The sequence below is a fragment of the Clavelina lepadiformis genome, chromosome 3 (genome assembly GCF_947623445.1).
Source record: "Clavelina lepadiformis chromosome 3, kaClaLepa1.1, whole genome shotgun sequence".
NCBI classification, from domain to species: domain Eukaryota; kingdom Metazoa; phylum Chordata; class Ascidiacea; order Aplousobranchia; family Clavelinidae; genus Clavelina; species Clavelina lepadiformis.
Genome location: NC_135242.1, coordinates 14,479,619 through 14,496,266, shown reverse-complemented (window position 1 = coordinate 14,496,266; position 16,648 = coordinate 14,479,619). Strand labels below are relative to the sequence as shown.

General features: G+C 34.1%; 1 protein-coding gene across 1 annotated transcript in view; it reads right to left on the bottom strand.

The window, feature by feature from the left end:
* The window catches only part of LOC143449612 (histone demethylase UTY-like), a 40,393-nt gene that overhangs the window by 1,869 nt on the left and 21,876 nt on the right, over nt 1-16,648 (bottom strand). Inside the window, exons 14-21 of the mRNA XM_076949879.1 lie at nt 14,895-15,056; nt 8,517-9,397; nt 2,971-3,097; nt 2,663-2,839; nt 2,455-2,589; nt 1,158-1,364; nt 242-456; nt 35-179 (exon numbers count right to left, since the gene is read on the bottom strand). Of these exons, the coding sequence (XP_076805994.1) occupies nt 35-179; nt 242-456; nt 1,158-1,364; nt 2,455-2,589; nt 2,663-2,839; nt 2,971-3,097; nt 8,517-9,397; nt 14,895-15,056 (2,049 nt within the window). The remainder of the gene's footprint in view (nt 1-34; nt 180-241; nt 457-1,157; nt 1,365-2,454; nt 2,590-2,662; nt 2,840-2,970; nt 3,098-8,516; nt 9,398-14,894; nt 15,057-16,648) is intronic.

The window sequence follows — 16,648 nt, the reverse complement described above, 5'->3', positions numbered from 1 at the left end:
ACAAATCGTAGATGTTATAATGGATAATAATCACCACAGCTTGCACCCAGTGAACAGTGCCAGCATTGAGCCAAACCATATCACCAGGCTTCTGAATAAATCTGTATACGGGAATGTTGGCATGATAAAGATCTTCAAGAACTGGCCACCAAGATCCAGAAAGATAATTGATGTTATGCCTAAAAACCAATGTAATTAGCTAGTGGGTCGAGTGAACATAACCGTTGATTTAATTACATACCTTTCACATAAACTGTTGATTTCTCCCCAAAATTCTTCTGGTACAGCAAACCATTCACAATCTCCGGGACCAATGTTGATATTAATTGCGGAGTAGTTGTTGTTTTCTTGATGCCCAGGAGTTCTAGATCCAGGCACTTTCATATAAAGCTGAATAGTATTCATTCCCAGAATCTTGTGACCAACATGACTAAGCATATTTCCAGCGGAGACAAGCTGAAACAATTTTGCAATACGACATAAACACAGTACAAAAATATGGACTAGAAACCAATTAATCAGTTATGGTAATATTGAAGTCTTCATATAATGAAAGCCATTTTTGCAAAATGCAAATAAATATTACTATACAGAAAACGACTGTAATCGATTCTGGACATGTCCAGACTGAACACTAGTTGAGTTATTTAGTCACCGTTATCATCAGGAATTATAATTTTGTTGTAATAAATATCACCAGAAGAACAACCGGTTCAGAAGTCTATAGGAAAACAGCACAGAAATAAATATAAAGATACATACACTGCGCTTCTATGAACTACACAGTGATCCAAAAAGGATTTAAAGTTCAAGTTCGTTGATTTTTTTGGAGGAAGCTGACACTGATGATATATGTTGATAATAATGAACAGAAAAGCAAACTGGACAAAAGTTTTATGGTGTTTTGTGCCCTCATCACACTGGCCCGATCACATTAATGAATCAGCTTGAATAAAACTACACATATCCAGTGCTTAACGAGTGGACGGCAAGTAAAAATACTATATTGAAACTTAATTGTTGGCCATCTTCTAAAATTTCAGCCAACCAATGCCAACGAGTTGTTCTACAAACTGACTGCAGGAGGTCCAAATTAGAAAACACATCTCGGAATGAAAAATGTATCTATATGAAAACATCGCCTATGCAATGCTTACCCTGAATAACCATGGTAATTTTGACAATTCTTGTAGTTGCGAATGCCATTTCTTTTCATTAGACAAATCAATGTTTGTTCCAAACTTGATAGTTTTAAAACCTTTTCTTTTCGAAACATTAGGTTGAATAAGTTCATTAGCTTCTGACTTTGCTTTACCATCCAGCCCAGCATTGGAGGTTTGAGTTTGGCGCCTCATTTCTTCTTCCTAAACAATTTATTGTCATCCTTAAAAGCTATATAATAAACATAAAAAATCATGTGAAACTAAAAAATAATTGTAACTAATCCACTAAAACAAAGGTATTGAACCGCATTTGAAAATGGTTTATTTTCAGTTCAGGTTTTACAAGAATTTATTTTACAGTCATGCTCCAGTTTGAGATAGTATTCGTTCTCATTCCCAGGCTCTGCAAACATGCGCTTAAACATATTCAAGCAAATTGCTTTTACTTTACTATTTTTCGTTGCTGGTCTTCAGGAACACTAGTTTATAGATCAGGGAATTTTACACAAACTAACAATTTCTTAGTTCAACACAAATAATTGAAATTAGGTAATTGATCTCATGGCGTCGACTAGAGAAATGCTTTCAATAACTTTTCAGCCAAGTTTTATTACTTAAAGACTTGTCAATACCAAAACAGATTTTAAAATTCCAGTTTGAGTTTCTGTTGCTTTCTCTTTAATAATAATTAAGAAAATTTAAGCGTATTGATTAACTTCAATTTTTTTACGAAAGATTTATTCCAGTTCAAATGATAGTGTTTGGTTCCATTTAAACACTTTGTTTTGAAAAATACAAGCATTTGTTGGAATAAAGGGTTTCATTTTTTTAACATTCAATTAACTCTAAAACAATCAGACGAGGCTGCTCCCTTGGAAATTTGTTTTTGAAAGTATTGAAAAGTGAAAGCTGAAATAGTGCAGTAACAAGTTTATCTTACATTTAGAAGCACATATATAACCGAATAAACAGGTATAAAGATTTTAAAACATTTAACGGTGTTTAGGCAATTATTCTAAAAACTTAAAAAATCCTAGAAATTTGGCATTCACTGTGACACACTAAGAAGGGATTGTAATTTCATCCAGAGAAAACACGCATATGCATGATAAAAACTCTTGATTACAGTACAGGAACTGAAAGGAGTGTCTTGTATTGATTAAGAACTAATGGATAGATCAACCGATCAAATAGGAAACAAAAATACGTTGCAGTTAATATTTCCGCAAGGCAGTCAATTGTTAAATTATTTCTATCCGGTCTATGGCATATGTTACGATAAAAAAGAAACCTGAAGGGATTCTTGAAATGTTGAAGCTTGATATTGCGCATATTTTGCAATGCTAGTGTATGATCTACTGCTTTCACAGAGCCAAACTTTTTTGGTACCAGTGGGATCCCAATTCTCTTCTGACGGCTGCTGAAGCTGCGTAAACATACGTTGAGAAGTTTTCCTCGGTCAAATGTTCAGTCACAATGCTGCTAACCATAAAAGGTACCTGTGTTCGTACTTCAACAGTGCAGTCTGGATTACTTTCAACAAGTGTTTTAGTAGAAAATAATCCCAAATCCAGCTTCAAGGCAGCTGCCAATCCTCTTATCACAGTGACAGGATTTTTTGGATTTGTGCAAAAATCAGCTAAGGCTTTCGACATGGCTTCTTTCTTGTTTTCAAGCTAAGAAATAGTTTCCAAAATAAAGTTTTTATCAACAAAATATTCAGAGTTTAGAAAGCTAAAGCAGGACATTTTACCTACAAACAGTTTACAACAACAAACACAAGTAGGTGTGAATAAAAATGTCATACATATATTGTGGGTGCAGGGGGGCATAGCTCTTCTTTGGAAATCATACCAACACGCCGCTTGGGTTTTGATGGTGGCGGACACTTGTCAAGAAAAAAATGTTTTGATGTTCCATTGCAAGTTAACCTCCTGGTGGTAAAAGGTGTAAGTCATTAGAAAATATTAACACAACCTCTAAAACTACAAATCGATTGTAGTTTTGGATGGATTGATTGCTGATTCAGATTTACACAAACCTCAATCAACAGGAAAATTAAACAAATAAAGATTAGGTTTATTGGGATATCTAACTTGTGACTCTGCATGCCATGTTACTGGCTACGCACTTGGAACAGATTCACACAATGACAATGGTCAAGGTTAACTGAATTGAAATATCAACGTTTATTCGTCCGATTTTAAACGATTCGATTTTATTTCTTTTTTGATTGCAGCTTGTTTATTACTCCGAGCGCAATTTGTGGGCAGGGGGGTTAGGGTGGCGTTTAGCTCCACATGGCGTTATCTCTAAATCTTTTCGGAAAGTTTCTCACAAGTAAATATCATTGGGTGTGTATAAATGCTTGTACTGACATAATGTCTTACGTTTCATGAGTTCGAATAAACGTTTTTGTTTGAGATTTTAACCTAAATCTTTATCTGCACTTTTTGCTGGCAGAGAAGGACACAAAGCCTTCATGGAAGTCAGGTTAAGCGGAGTTAATTGACGCAGACACGTGATCTACCAATCAGAGATCGCTACAGTGTATCGACCAGCGGTTCCAAATCAATGGGAAATTTAATTTAATTAATAAAAAAACCTGCTTTTCAGTGTCTGTCTGTAGCAATACATTTTAGAAAAGACTGCACTGTTGACATAAAAAAAACAAACTTAACTACTTTTGAGATAAAAAACGAGGTTTAAATCTTGCGTCGCGAGATGTTTGTTCTCCTCAGATTTGGGTCACGCTCAAAAAAGTTTGGGAAACGTTGGTTTATACCAAAGGTAGGCAAACTGCGGCTCGGTGAGATGTTTTTTGTGGCTCTTCTATCGAAATAGTAATACGCATTATTGTTCATTATCCATGCATTATTTACCGTATTTATATTGACACTACTGATTTTGCGGCTCGCTACTGTGTCTAGTTTTCCGCAAGTGACTCTTTCATTGAACAAGTTTGCCCACCCCTCTACTTTACAGCCTCCTGCACTCACAAAACACGCAAAGAGATATATCCAGCTCATAACTGTATAGTATCAGGCATGACTGAGATATGCAAACTTTGCTTTTGTGGTACATTTCAAAGTTGTATTGGCAAGCGAGTTACAAGACCATCAAACTATGATTAAACAAACACACTACCAAAACATAAATATCTACATGTTTTTACAATTACTACTAGTAAGCTTGAAGAAAGTCATAGGGCGAGAGTTAAAAAAAAATATACTATAAATGTTTGATCACAATGTGATGTTGCCAATGTTTAACATCTGAGTGGATACACCTCTGGCCGTTAATGCGATGTTTGTGCTTATCGTAAACTTAAAAAGACTAGAATGCTAATTATAGTCTGCAATATTGTCGGTCATGGTACCGTTATAATCATCTTTTATTACTGAGACAACTATCTCTGCAGTGCCGGCATTAAAAAAACATATAATTACCCCATAAACTTGCATTTCAGTGTCATTGTGTTACAAGTTTGTCGTGTTTGATTGCTATAAATTCATTAAACTAAAGTGTTTGGTTGGCAATGCTCAATTAGGCTATGTAAGTGAGGCTTACAATACTGTAGCAAGAAGGTAGTTTTAATGCTTGTACAGTATGCTTACTAAAAGAAACTGAAAATTTCAGACTGTGTTTGGCTTTGTTAGTGGGAAATCAAATCAAAAGGTTAAGAACCGCTGGTATAGACTGGTACATAAATTGAAATACTGAAACTAAACATTGTCATTTACATGAGTATAGGTGCCCGTACACCAAGCAGATTGTATTCTTGAGCCCATCGTATGCCCACCAATAGTTTTATGACAAAAATGGTTTTTTGGAATAAACGCAGCAGTAAACCCTCCAGTTATGTTACGTCATCGTTAGGGCGATTATTTTTTGACTTGTCAAAAAAGTAAAACATTTGTCAAATTTACAGCGTTAGGTCAAAAATTGACAAAATTGTTTACAAACTGGATCGCCGTGGTGTCATAGAGGTTGAAATATAGATGAACTTGTCATTTTACATCATACACCTTGTAGCCTACTTTATACTGTTGTAAATGGCCCATTGTCTACTTATTGTGAATCTGCTCTTGCTTCGGTTTTGCTTTAGATACTTTATGTATCTTTAGTTTAGACAAATGTATTGAACAGTTTTTGTTGTGTCTTAGTTGCAGTTTTTTTGACAGTGATTTTGTAATTAGCTCATTTCCCTTTTCAGAATAGGCTAGGTCTGTGTTCAGACTTTTGCTCTTCTTTACTACAATAAATTTTAACTTTTCGTACAATAATGCCTAATTTAACTACTTGAGTTCTTCATACGTCAAAATTTGTCAAAAAAAGTTTTTTTAATGTCAAAATTTTCAATTTTTAGGTCAAAAAATAATCGCCCTACTTATCATGTGTTACGGCAAAATTTAATGTCATAATGCACACATTACGTCTGGGAATAAGTTAATATGATAGTCAGCAGGGTCAACACAATGAAGATAAATGCCATTTAGAATAGAATTTCTTACTCAGATCGGAGTAATGTGATAGGCTATCTGTTATTAAAATGCGACCACGTAACTCTTAAATTTTATGTATTTCTTTAATTTATTGCTATCGAGTATGTTAGTGTAAGGTTGTCAATAAGTTTGAAGTGTAGTTTAAGAAACTATAATCAAAGGGTACAGACCCAAAACCACTACCACAGAGCTCAAAAGCTGGGAAGGAAATAGAACTACATAATTACTAATTATAACCTTTGTTTTATGTACATGTATGAAAGTTCACGTTGTATTTTCTTAAATGATTAATTAGGTTAGGATAGGTTACAATGAATTAAACATGCTTTTTTGATTTTTTTTTTCCGTCAACAAGCAGCTGGAAGTCCCCATTATGATCTTAAAGTGCATTTATGAAGAAATAAAATAGCTTTTATAAGAAACATTAATTTTGTGGTCCAAGAAATCTTAAAACTTGTTGTAATGGTCCATGGATAAAAAGAAGTTGGGAACCACTGATCTAAGTACATCTAACTGGCAAAGTTAGTTTTGGTGTTAATTAATAAGTGCTGTTCGTCACGTGACTAGTTTTTGCAGGATAAGCATTCATAAGCAAAAACAACTTCCTAGAATATGGCAATGCTATTTACTGCATTTTGAAATATTACAAATCTTAATGATTTCGCTCAAGTAAAATTACTACTGGCTTAAATCTTGCAAGATTATGATGAAATATAGTTTTGGGCCATTATCTTTGGATCATATGATTTGATGTTCTAAATTTTTATAAGCTTAAATAGATAAACAAATGAACAAAACCAAAGTTTCATCATATCAAAACAAACAACTTTTAGGGTTAGAGAAAACTACAAGGGATTACCAGCATTACGAACAATAGCCTGGTGATTAACTGTAGTTTGTATTTTTTGCCAACATGCTTTGGTAAATGCAAATTTTTATACAGAATTTCAAGAACCCACCCTGCAAAATAGTTAAGCAGAATCGTGTAATTTTTATAAGGTTCAAAAGTATCACTATCACGTGATCAAATCCAATAATCACTGCTGGTGTGTTTGTCTTCAACCGAAATGACATTCTGAGCTAACTTGTCCGATTTTTGTGGAGTGAGCCTTGTAACCATATAAGATATGAAAGTAAAAAAATTTTTCCCTACAGCATTTTTACTGTTTTACTAGAATATTCTGGTGAATTTAGAGACAGAAGTATTTTTTTGCTTAAAAAAGTAAAAACAAAATTAATGTAGTTGATCAGTGGCTGCCAGCTTAGGGGCCTGAAACCACTAAAACCTTTTTAATTAAAAATTATCGGCTTATTCTACAACATTTTTGTATTGTCGGGGCTGCTGTATAATGCATAATTGTTAGGGTATTTTTAAATGGAGAGACATTGTGTTCCAATGCGCCTGTCCTTTGTTTAATCACAATTAAAAAAGCTGATCATAAATCTCAAAGTTGATTTTGTTACATGAGTTTACACTTTAAGCATCAGGAGGTTGGCAACTGTTTTCCTTACATGAAACAATATTCATCAAAAAGTCGAAAATTTTTTCTATACTTTTTGCAACAGCAAATGTAACTAATACCTTTAACAACTGATTACATTAACTGATTTTGCATTAATACCACTTTTATATATTACCACAATTCTTCACAGCTACAGTATTTTGCTGTTAATGTTTGCTGTTTTTTTTACCTAACAATTGACTAAAGTTAGTAATTCTGGTTCTAAAAACTTTTAATGATGCCTCTAGAAAAATGTGCAGATACTAACTAAATACCAAATTGAACTGAAGTTTTAAATTAAAAGACCCACTGGCTATTGACCAATACAGACTTACTGCAGTACAATAGAATGAGAAACAGAACACTGCTATAGTTTGCCAATGGATATGATATTGTATGGAAAGGATATAGATTGTCAAACATGAAGGAACACGGTGTCATTATATACCCCTTAACAGTCAGTACCTCTTATTCGGAAACTTGTACCTCAAATATCACTTGACTTTGGACACAAAAATATCAAAAACCATCTTGTTTATACCCAATCTCAAGCAGTCAATAAATTGTTAGTAATCTGAGAGGGTTAACCGAAAATTTGTAAAATTTTTTGTTAGAATGACATAAAATGTCTTCATTATGAAAAATTGGGATGATAACTAACATTGAGATGATAACCACACCTTAACATTCAAACAATACGCTGGAAAGGAAAGTTGTTTAAAATTAACACGTCAACAAGGACTAAATAAATGCCAAAAATTGGGTGTTTTAAAAATTTTCAAAAATTCATTGAGTAGTCACATGACCATAGTCAAAAGCAAAAAATGTTATTTTTTCCAAGCCCATATGGACCAAATTTCAAAGTCATTTGACTTCATTTAAAGGAGTTACAGGTAAAAGCAATATGGAATAAAACTTTTAATAATGATCTGTCATAATAAATACTTTCGACAATTTGCTCAAAACAACTGGTTTCAACCCCTAAAAAACCTAATGTAAGGAAAACAACTTTAATTCAACATATATTCTCCACAAACACAGCTTCCTACAACTAAGGGCCTCTACTCAATGGATTTATAAGTTAGAGACAGAAACATGATGTCATGTGCCACATCTAATTGAGTAACTGTCAAATACAAGTAGATTACGTTAAAAGAAAAAAGTGTGCAAGTCAATTACCAGTCTCTTAGCATTAACTTTAGTGTCTGAGTAAAATAATTGGGTAAAAATGTCATTTCAACAGCATTCAAGTACAGGCAGTTGTTTCACTTCCGGACAAATTCTACAAACCTGATTAACAGATAATTATAGAACACAGCTAATAACCAGAAGAAAATCACGTTTACCTGCAAGTGGTAATAACATCTCGAGCTGGTACATTTTCTGAGATTCCAATTGGTCTAAGCAGATGTGGCAGAGCCCTACTTTCGATTTGAGATAGCAAGTAAGACTCTTTCTCATATGGATCCAAATCAACACCAGTGAAAGAGCAATGCCTTTCTAAAGAGTCATTTCTGCAAAAAACTTGTTCATGGTCTACTGAGGACAGGGTAGCTGGTGGAGACAAAACATTCTCCAGAGAATTGTGATTCGAAAAAGGAGACATCTTCCCATGAAAAATGTTGTTTGCTTGCTGGGCAGAAATGCATGATACCTGTCCACCATCACTAGATGGAGTGTCTTGTGGGGTATCAATGGCAATATTATACCTATCTTCATCATGTGCATTTTGGAGTACTTGATCCTGTGAAACCATCATGCCCTTGTTCCTTTTGTATAAAAATGGAGGACCTTTACCATTGCAGATGGACTGTTTTATGACTGGTGTAGTTGAGGTAGTTGGTGTTGCTTGCTTAGGACTCACTGCTGCACCATTAAAAAGACTTGTTACAGTTGAGGAAGGTGAAGACGCTTCTTTTAGCGCAGCATCATGTGTCACAAGCAATGGTTTTAAATGTTCAGTTTTACAGTGATTTGTATTATTCAAGCCAATTAATGTATTGGTTTTTGTTGATAACGGTGAAACATTATTGGGGGTACAAGTTTTGTCAAAGAAATTCTGCTCATTTTCCTGAGGGCTTCCAAAACTTCCGTTAAGAATTGGTATTGAAGAAACGGTGTTTCCAGGTAGTTCACTGGATGGTGTTGCAAGTGGTAGGGTGTCGGGAATTGACAATGCAGATTCCGAAGAATATACTGGATCATACTTCTGTGCCTGACTAATGCACTAAAACATATATTATTTTACTACACTACATACATGATTCACTCCAAACAAAAGCACTAAGGTATAGTAAAAAGCTCAAAAACTTGACTCTGTTTTAATCAAAATTTTGAACTTGATCAACTGTTTAGTTGGTCCCTAGTCTTTAATTTGGTCATACACACAATAGGAGGAAATAAATGTAGTCACAAACATTTAAAATAAAAAAATTAAGTCGTTACAGAAAACAAAAATACAATTACTCCTCAGCTAAGTCTTATCACTTTTTATTCTACCAATACGCAGTGGGATTGCATCTTGTCAATAAACATTACTGATACTATGGTCAGTGCCATTAAATCATTATCAAGTTTTTTTTTTTAAATCAAAAATGTGTAATTTTTCCTTACTATGTGCTTTACAACTTACCAAATATTTACTGATCGCTAAAAGTGTATCGGGGTCCAGTTATGTTTTTATGGATGATTACAGTCAATTTCATTGACTCAAAATAAATCAAACTTTGGAGAATTCCATTTACTTTTATGAGACCTTTCAACTGTCAGTTGGTAAGCTTCCAATGTATAACTAGTTCATATACAGTATATCCTTAGAACATGAATGAATTTTGGAGACTAATTAATGTTACTGCAGTTACTTCTGCTACCAGGCAATTTAACTGATGAATTAAAAACTGAAGTCAAAAGTCAATTTCAACTAATAATACTTTGCTGAATACTTACATAAAGAACTTGCCAACTTTGGTTGCAAAAGCTCAAGACAGTTTAATGGACACCTTCAGCTTGTGTAATCAAGCTTTCAATGTATATATTTATATGGCATAGTTGTACAATGTACAATGTACAATGTACAATGTTTAATTTAAAATTTCAACCATGTTGACATTGTTTTACTTACCATATAAATAGCATTGAAGAGGGTAGCGTGCAATGAACTCTATCATAAGAGGTGTATGTGACCCAACAAAAACCCTGAATTGATTTCATAAATATGATATCAATGTTTCATTGATATTAAGGAATTTAGGCGAAGTCAGGAGAATCTCGATTAATGATCACTCTGGTCTTACAACAACCAAAATGAGATCCAGATTATCTTCTTATTGTAATGTATACCACTTGGTTCCCCTAAGACAACCACTCTGGCATTCAGACGACAAACACACGATAGCTGGTGAAAAACAAATAACTGAACACCGCCTTACACGACCATTTATCTATTATTATGCAAAAATCCACAAATTAACTACAGAGCTCTGCCTTTTGAGCACATAGAATTGTATTCTAGAAAATCGTTTGTATGTGAACACACAAAAGCTAGTGCATGGGATACCACTTTTTGGTATGATAAATATAATAATTTATTATACATTTCCATTTATACTGTATTATATAATACAATGATTTATTATTTATAGATAAAGACTTTTATCTTGAAACCTTTATTCGTCTCAAGAGGACAATAATGGCATAACATAAGACCAAAGTTAAAACAATTCCAATCAAAGAATTACACTAATTACGCAAAGGGAAATGTCAACTATTGCATTAAAACAAGATTTTATTATTAAAATTTAAAACATTTCAAGCAGGTAATGTTTATTTTTGACATATGAATGACAGCGCATGAATTGGTTAAGCATTCTTGTCTTTATGGCAATTACTGTTACCGTAGTAGACTAGTGCCAATGGCCATGACTGAGCTTTACCTTAGAATTTACATTAGAGTCATTCCATGTATAATCAACCAATTTTTTTAAAATTTGTAACCACTACTCTTGGATTTTGATAATTTCAATATATGTTATAGACCTTGGAAAAAGCCGAAGATTAAAAAAAAAATTTTGAAAATATCTCCAGGCGTTTTCGAGTTATTCAAGTTTGAAATTTTCGCCACACGATGGCTTTTGGCTAGTGAGCACTGGTCACGCTTTATGATTTTCTTTAATATCTTTATTTCTGAAGGTAGAATAATAAAACAAATGTTGAATTTACCATTTTTGGGGTCAAGGAATTCATTTAAGCACATAAAAAACCTATATCACACCTCCTTCATGGAGTAAATTAAGTTTTTTCATTGATGTCAAAGTTCAAGTTTACGACGCAATTACAAAAATAGCAATCGCATTGGAAACATAATTTTTGCACTTTTGTGTAACATGGTTCATGTATTTTCATGTATCCAAAAATTGGAAACTTGTTTTTTGTCCTTTAGGAATAAAGTTGGTTTTAACAGCAAGCACTCTTTTTAAGATTCTTATAAGATATAAAATGCAGATTTGAGCAATATCGTAAAACTGGTCATGCATATATATGCAAGGTTGCAATTCCAAGGCACCAACTGCTAGTGTTTAAAGATTATTCACCAAAAACATTAATTACTGCCTGCTAAAGGTGCACTCTGAGAGAGGTTACAGTAAATTTGAGTTCCTTTTTTGAACTTGAATTTTGCCTACTCCTATTTTGATTCTTATTATTTTATTATTATTATTCTTACTATTATTTTGATTTCATTTATGTATGAAAATGATGAATTTGCCTGCTTAATGCCTGGAATTAAAGATTATGTAAGTGTTTCCAAATATTTTCATAAGCAAAAGAAGCTCATTTTGTGCAATTTGAAGGAATTATATGCCACATTTTGTGAAAAATGTCCCGAGCTGAAGATTGGATTCTCAAAGTTTTGTTTACTCCATCCCAAATGGTGTGTCCCCGTATCATCCAAAGGCACTCATTCTGTCTGTGTGTATCCAACATCAAAATGCAATCCTTCTGGTTGCTGCTGCCAACAACAATGAAACATACAAAACATTGATTGACAAAATAGTGTGCAGCACGGAGAACAAAATGTGCATGTTGCATCGTTGTGAACAATCTGCTGGGTCTCAAGCACTAGAAGGCTTTAGGCTTGGACAGTATGATGAGAAACTTGATGATGAAGTCCAATGCCAATAATGGAAGTCTACAGACACGATGGATCTTATCACGGTGTTCATGATAAGATTTGAATGGATTCAAGAAATTATAAGAGTTTTGGATGACCTTACAAAGCATTCATTCATAGCTAAATGCCAATCTAGATACTTAAACTCCAGAAAGAGTTCTTTAACAGATGATAATTGTGTGATTTTGCTGGATTTCGCTGAGAATTACACTTTTACAATCTAAGATGAAGTACAAAGCTATCACTGGAACCAGCAGCAATGTACAATCCACTCCGCTGTTGTGTATTACATGCAAGATCACATCTGGTCAGATGTAGGTCTTTGTAAGCTAGCTGTCTTAACCAGTCGTTTAACAGTACCTCCAACACCATCACATGGAGATTTCCCGTGACTGGTTGCAAAAAAGGACCAACACGCTTCCAGGTTGAAATCACACTTGTGACGGCACAGATTCAGCATATTTTTATAATTTTTATACTGTCCAGCGCGACCGTCCGAGAAATATTCAACTTTAGTAATGGTGCTGGACAAGCTTGGAATCAATGCAGTGAGTTTGTACAAAAGCCCATGCACAAAAGCTGTCTCATGTGTTAAGTCATCTGAAACAATGCAAAATGACTGCTGGTATCATCTGTTAAAGAACTCTGCTGGAGTTTAAGTATCTAGATTGGCATTTAGCTATGAATGAATGCTTTGTAAGGTCATCCAAAACTCTTATAATTTCTTGAATCCATTCAAATCTTATCATGAACACCGTGATAAGATCCATCGTGTCTGTAGACTTCCATTATTGGCATTGGACTTCATCATCATGGACTTCATCTTCATCAGAATGAGTGCCTTTGGACGATACGGGGACACACCATTTGGGATGGAGTGAACAAAACTTTGAGAATCCAATCTTCAGCTCGGGACATTTTTCACAAAATGTGGCATATAATTCCTTCAAATTGCACAAAATGAGCTTCTTTTGCTTATGAAAATTTTTGGAAACACTTACATAATCTTTAATTCCAGGCATTAAGCAGGCAAATTCATCATTTTCATACATAAATGAAATCAAAATAATAGTAAGAATAATAATAATAAAATAATAAGAATCAAAATAGGAGTAGGCAAAATTCAAGTTCAAAAAAGGAACTCAAATTTACTGTAACCTCTCTCAGAGTGCACCTTTAGCAGGCAGTAATTAATGTTTTTGGTGAATAATCTTTAAACACTAGCAGTTGGTGCCTTGGAATTGCAACCTTGCATATATATGCATGACCAGTTTTACGATATTGCTCAAATCTGCATTTTATATCTTATAAGAATCTTAAAAAGAGTGCTTGCTGTTAAAACCAACTTTATTCCTAAAGGACAAAAAACAAGTTTCCAATTTTTGGATACATGAAAATACATGAACCATGTTACACAAAAGTGCAAAAATTATGTTTCCAATGCGATTGCTATTTTTGTAATTGCGTCGAAAACTTGAACTTTGACATCAATGAAAAAACTTAATTTACTCCATGAAGGAGGTGTGATATAGGTTTTTTATGTGCTTAAATGAATTCCTTGACCCCAAAAATGGTAAATTCAACATTTGTTTTATTATTCTACCTTCAGAAATAAAGATATTAAAGAAAATCATAAAGCGTGACCAGTGCTCACTAGCCAAAAGCCATCGTGTGGCGAAAATTTCAAACTTGAATAACTCGAAAACGCCTGGAGATATTTTCAAAATTTTTTTTTTAATCTTCGGCTTTTTCCAAGGTCTATAACATATAATGAAATTATCAAAATCCAAGAGTAGTGGTTACAGGGCCTGGTTGATTATACATGGAATGACTCATTACCAAATACAAATAGACCAATGATAAACTAGCTTGGGCTTATTTCACGCAAAATGTTCCTGTTATACATTTAATTAAACCGATTACTTGTACCATACGAAACATTCTACTTATACTTGATCAAGATACCAGAATCCTGCCCATTATTTTAAATTGTGACAAAATGATTTATACTATCTTCTACATACTAAGCGATATAACTGTTTTTCACCACTTATTTATACCAATAATTCCTAAACCACTACACATAAGTTATTAGCACAATACCTTTGTCTAGTACACTTACTGTTACAAACAACTACTCTTTGATTTAGGGCCGACTTGTTTTTGGATTTGTCCATCACTTCCAAGGCATTTGCTTATAACTAAAATGAACCACTGACCCCGCACATGTATACGACTTCAGTATAAACAAAACAGTTTATAATTTTAAAATAACTATGCTGTTCAGTTATTTGTTATGACCCCTGCCTGGGTGATGAAGAATGCCAGAATAAAAGGATGTAAGCCTTAGACTAACTCTTTTTAGGAATATGGATTTCTATATTACTAAATGGCGAGCTTCATAGTCAGTAGTGAACCTGTACTTCGTGGCAGCTGAACACTCAAAATTAATATTTTCAAAGTCAGCATTTTAAAGACAAGCGTGCAAGCCCATAGAGTCATAGACTATAATAAACACTTCTTTCTTAAATAATTTGACTTATGATCAGTTGATTACCTTTTGGTGATGTGACATAACTGAGAAATTATGTTCCAGCCTTTCTAAATCCACAAGCTGATGATTGGTTAATAGAGAACGATTGAGGCGCAAGTTTTGTAGAACTTGAATCTGAGGTGCACTAAGGTACCATGATGGAGGCTGCCATGCTTCTTGAGTTTTCTGATGCAGAGGTTTTAAATGTTACTATTAAGCATTACACAGCTTGTACATTAAAAACAATAGTAGAATGCACCACAAAAGGCCAAAATCTGTTTTAAATTTGAGCATAGGCGCCTACTTTTGAAAATATCTGGGGGGGGGGGCAAATGTTAATGACTCAAGTATCAAGTTAGTGACTAGCTTTAAAGTAAATTGTTTTATAAATATAAGTGATTTAGGCCTAAATTGTATCCATTTGGTCATATAAGCCGGGAACATGAGCATTGTTCGTTTTATGTTCCAAATGATCAATTATAACATCATAACAGGCATGGTTTGTCTCCATTGGCTTTGCTGATACAGTAGTTTTGAAATTGTTTATTATACGTTTTGGGTATTGCACTTAGTCACATTAAAGTTTCAAAACATTTAAGTCGCATTGATCTGATAATCTTAACCTCCAGCATTTAACTGTAAATGAATACTCTGGACAGAATAAAAATGCTATGATGTATATAAGGGGTCGGTAACCACCGGGCTGGGGCCCAGTGGTCCATTAGAAATTTTTACTGGGAAACAATATTTTAGTAGTACAGAAAAAATGTTTTATAAACGGATGTCAACAGAAATCAAGTTAAAAGCCTCAACCAACAAAATTGGTTGTATAGTCGTAACAATGGACATTGTTTTTCAGTAACCAGTAGTAGCAGCTATTTGAGGCAGTGGGAGTTGTTTTGAAGTTATAAGTATTTCGTATTTGGCAGGTCATGTTTCAATACTTAGTTAAAACCGGTCCTTAAAATAATGCCTGATATAAGTCGATCCTTAGTGCTAAAAAGGTTGCCGACCCCTGATGTATATGGATTTATAAGGACAGAATATATACCCCTTCATTAATTTTTTTAATTTTGGTATTACATCAGGGGAACTACCGTTATATGCTTGATTGCTGAATTCTTCAAAGCTGAGTGCCTAAGTCTTTTTTTCCAAGTCTACTAAATTGTAGATGGTCATAAAGACTTGTTGGCCAAATTTCAAGGGGGAGTGGAGCCGCACCCCTGAAGTGGGTGCCCATGAATTAGACTGATATTTCAATTATTGACATGGATGAAAATTTCTTAGTCCATTTCAGCTTCCAAGTCTATATACCATCTAAAACAGCGATTCCCAAACTTTTGAGCGCAACCCAACTCTGAGTTTGGCGAACATCTTGCGACCCAAGTTTCAAAGACCATATTTTAACCAGGGCTGGGGAGCCACTGCAAAAAAGCATAGGCTCCGGCTCCAGCTCCGAAGCTATCAAGCATTCATCCACTAGCTCCAACTCCAGCTCCGGAGCTATAAACTTTTAAACAGCGGCTCCGGCTCCGGTATAGGTTTTAAAAATAGCAGCTAAGACAAATTATCACTACGTAACACAATTTTTGTTTGGCTACTTTTTTTAATATGTATTTTTGGGTGCTGAGTTCAAAAATCCAGTTAGTTTTTTCGTACCATCGTTACTTTTTGAAATACTGTATTCAAATTTTGATATTTCAAAAATTCAAATTGTGTTCTACTCTTGCAGTAGATTTTAGCTCCACATCAAGGTTCTGTTTGGTTTATTAAACGCA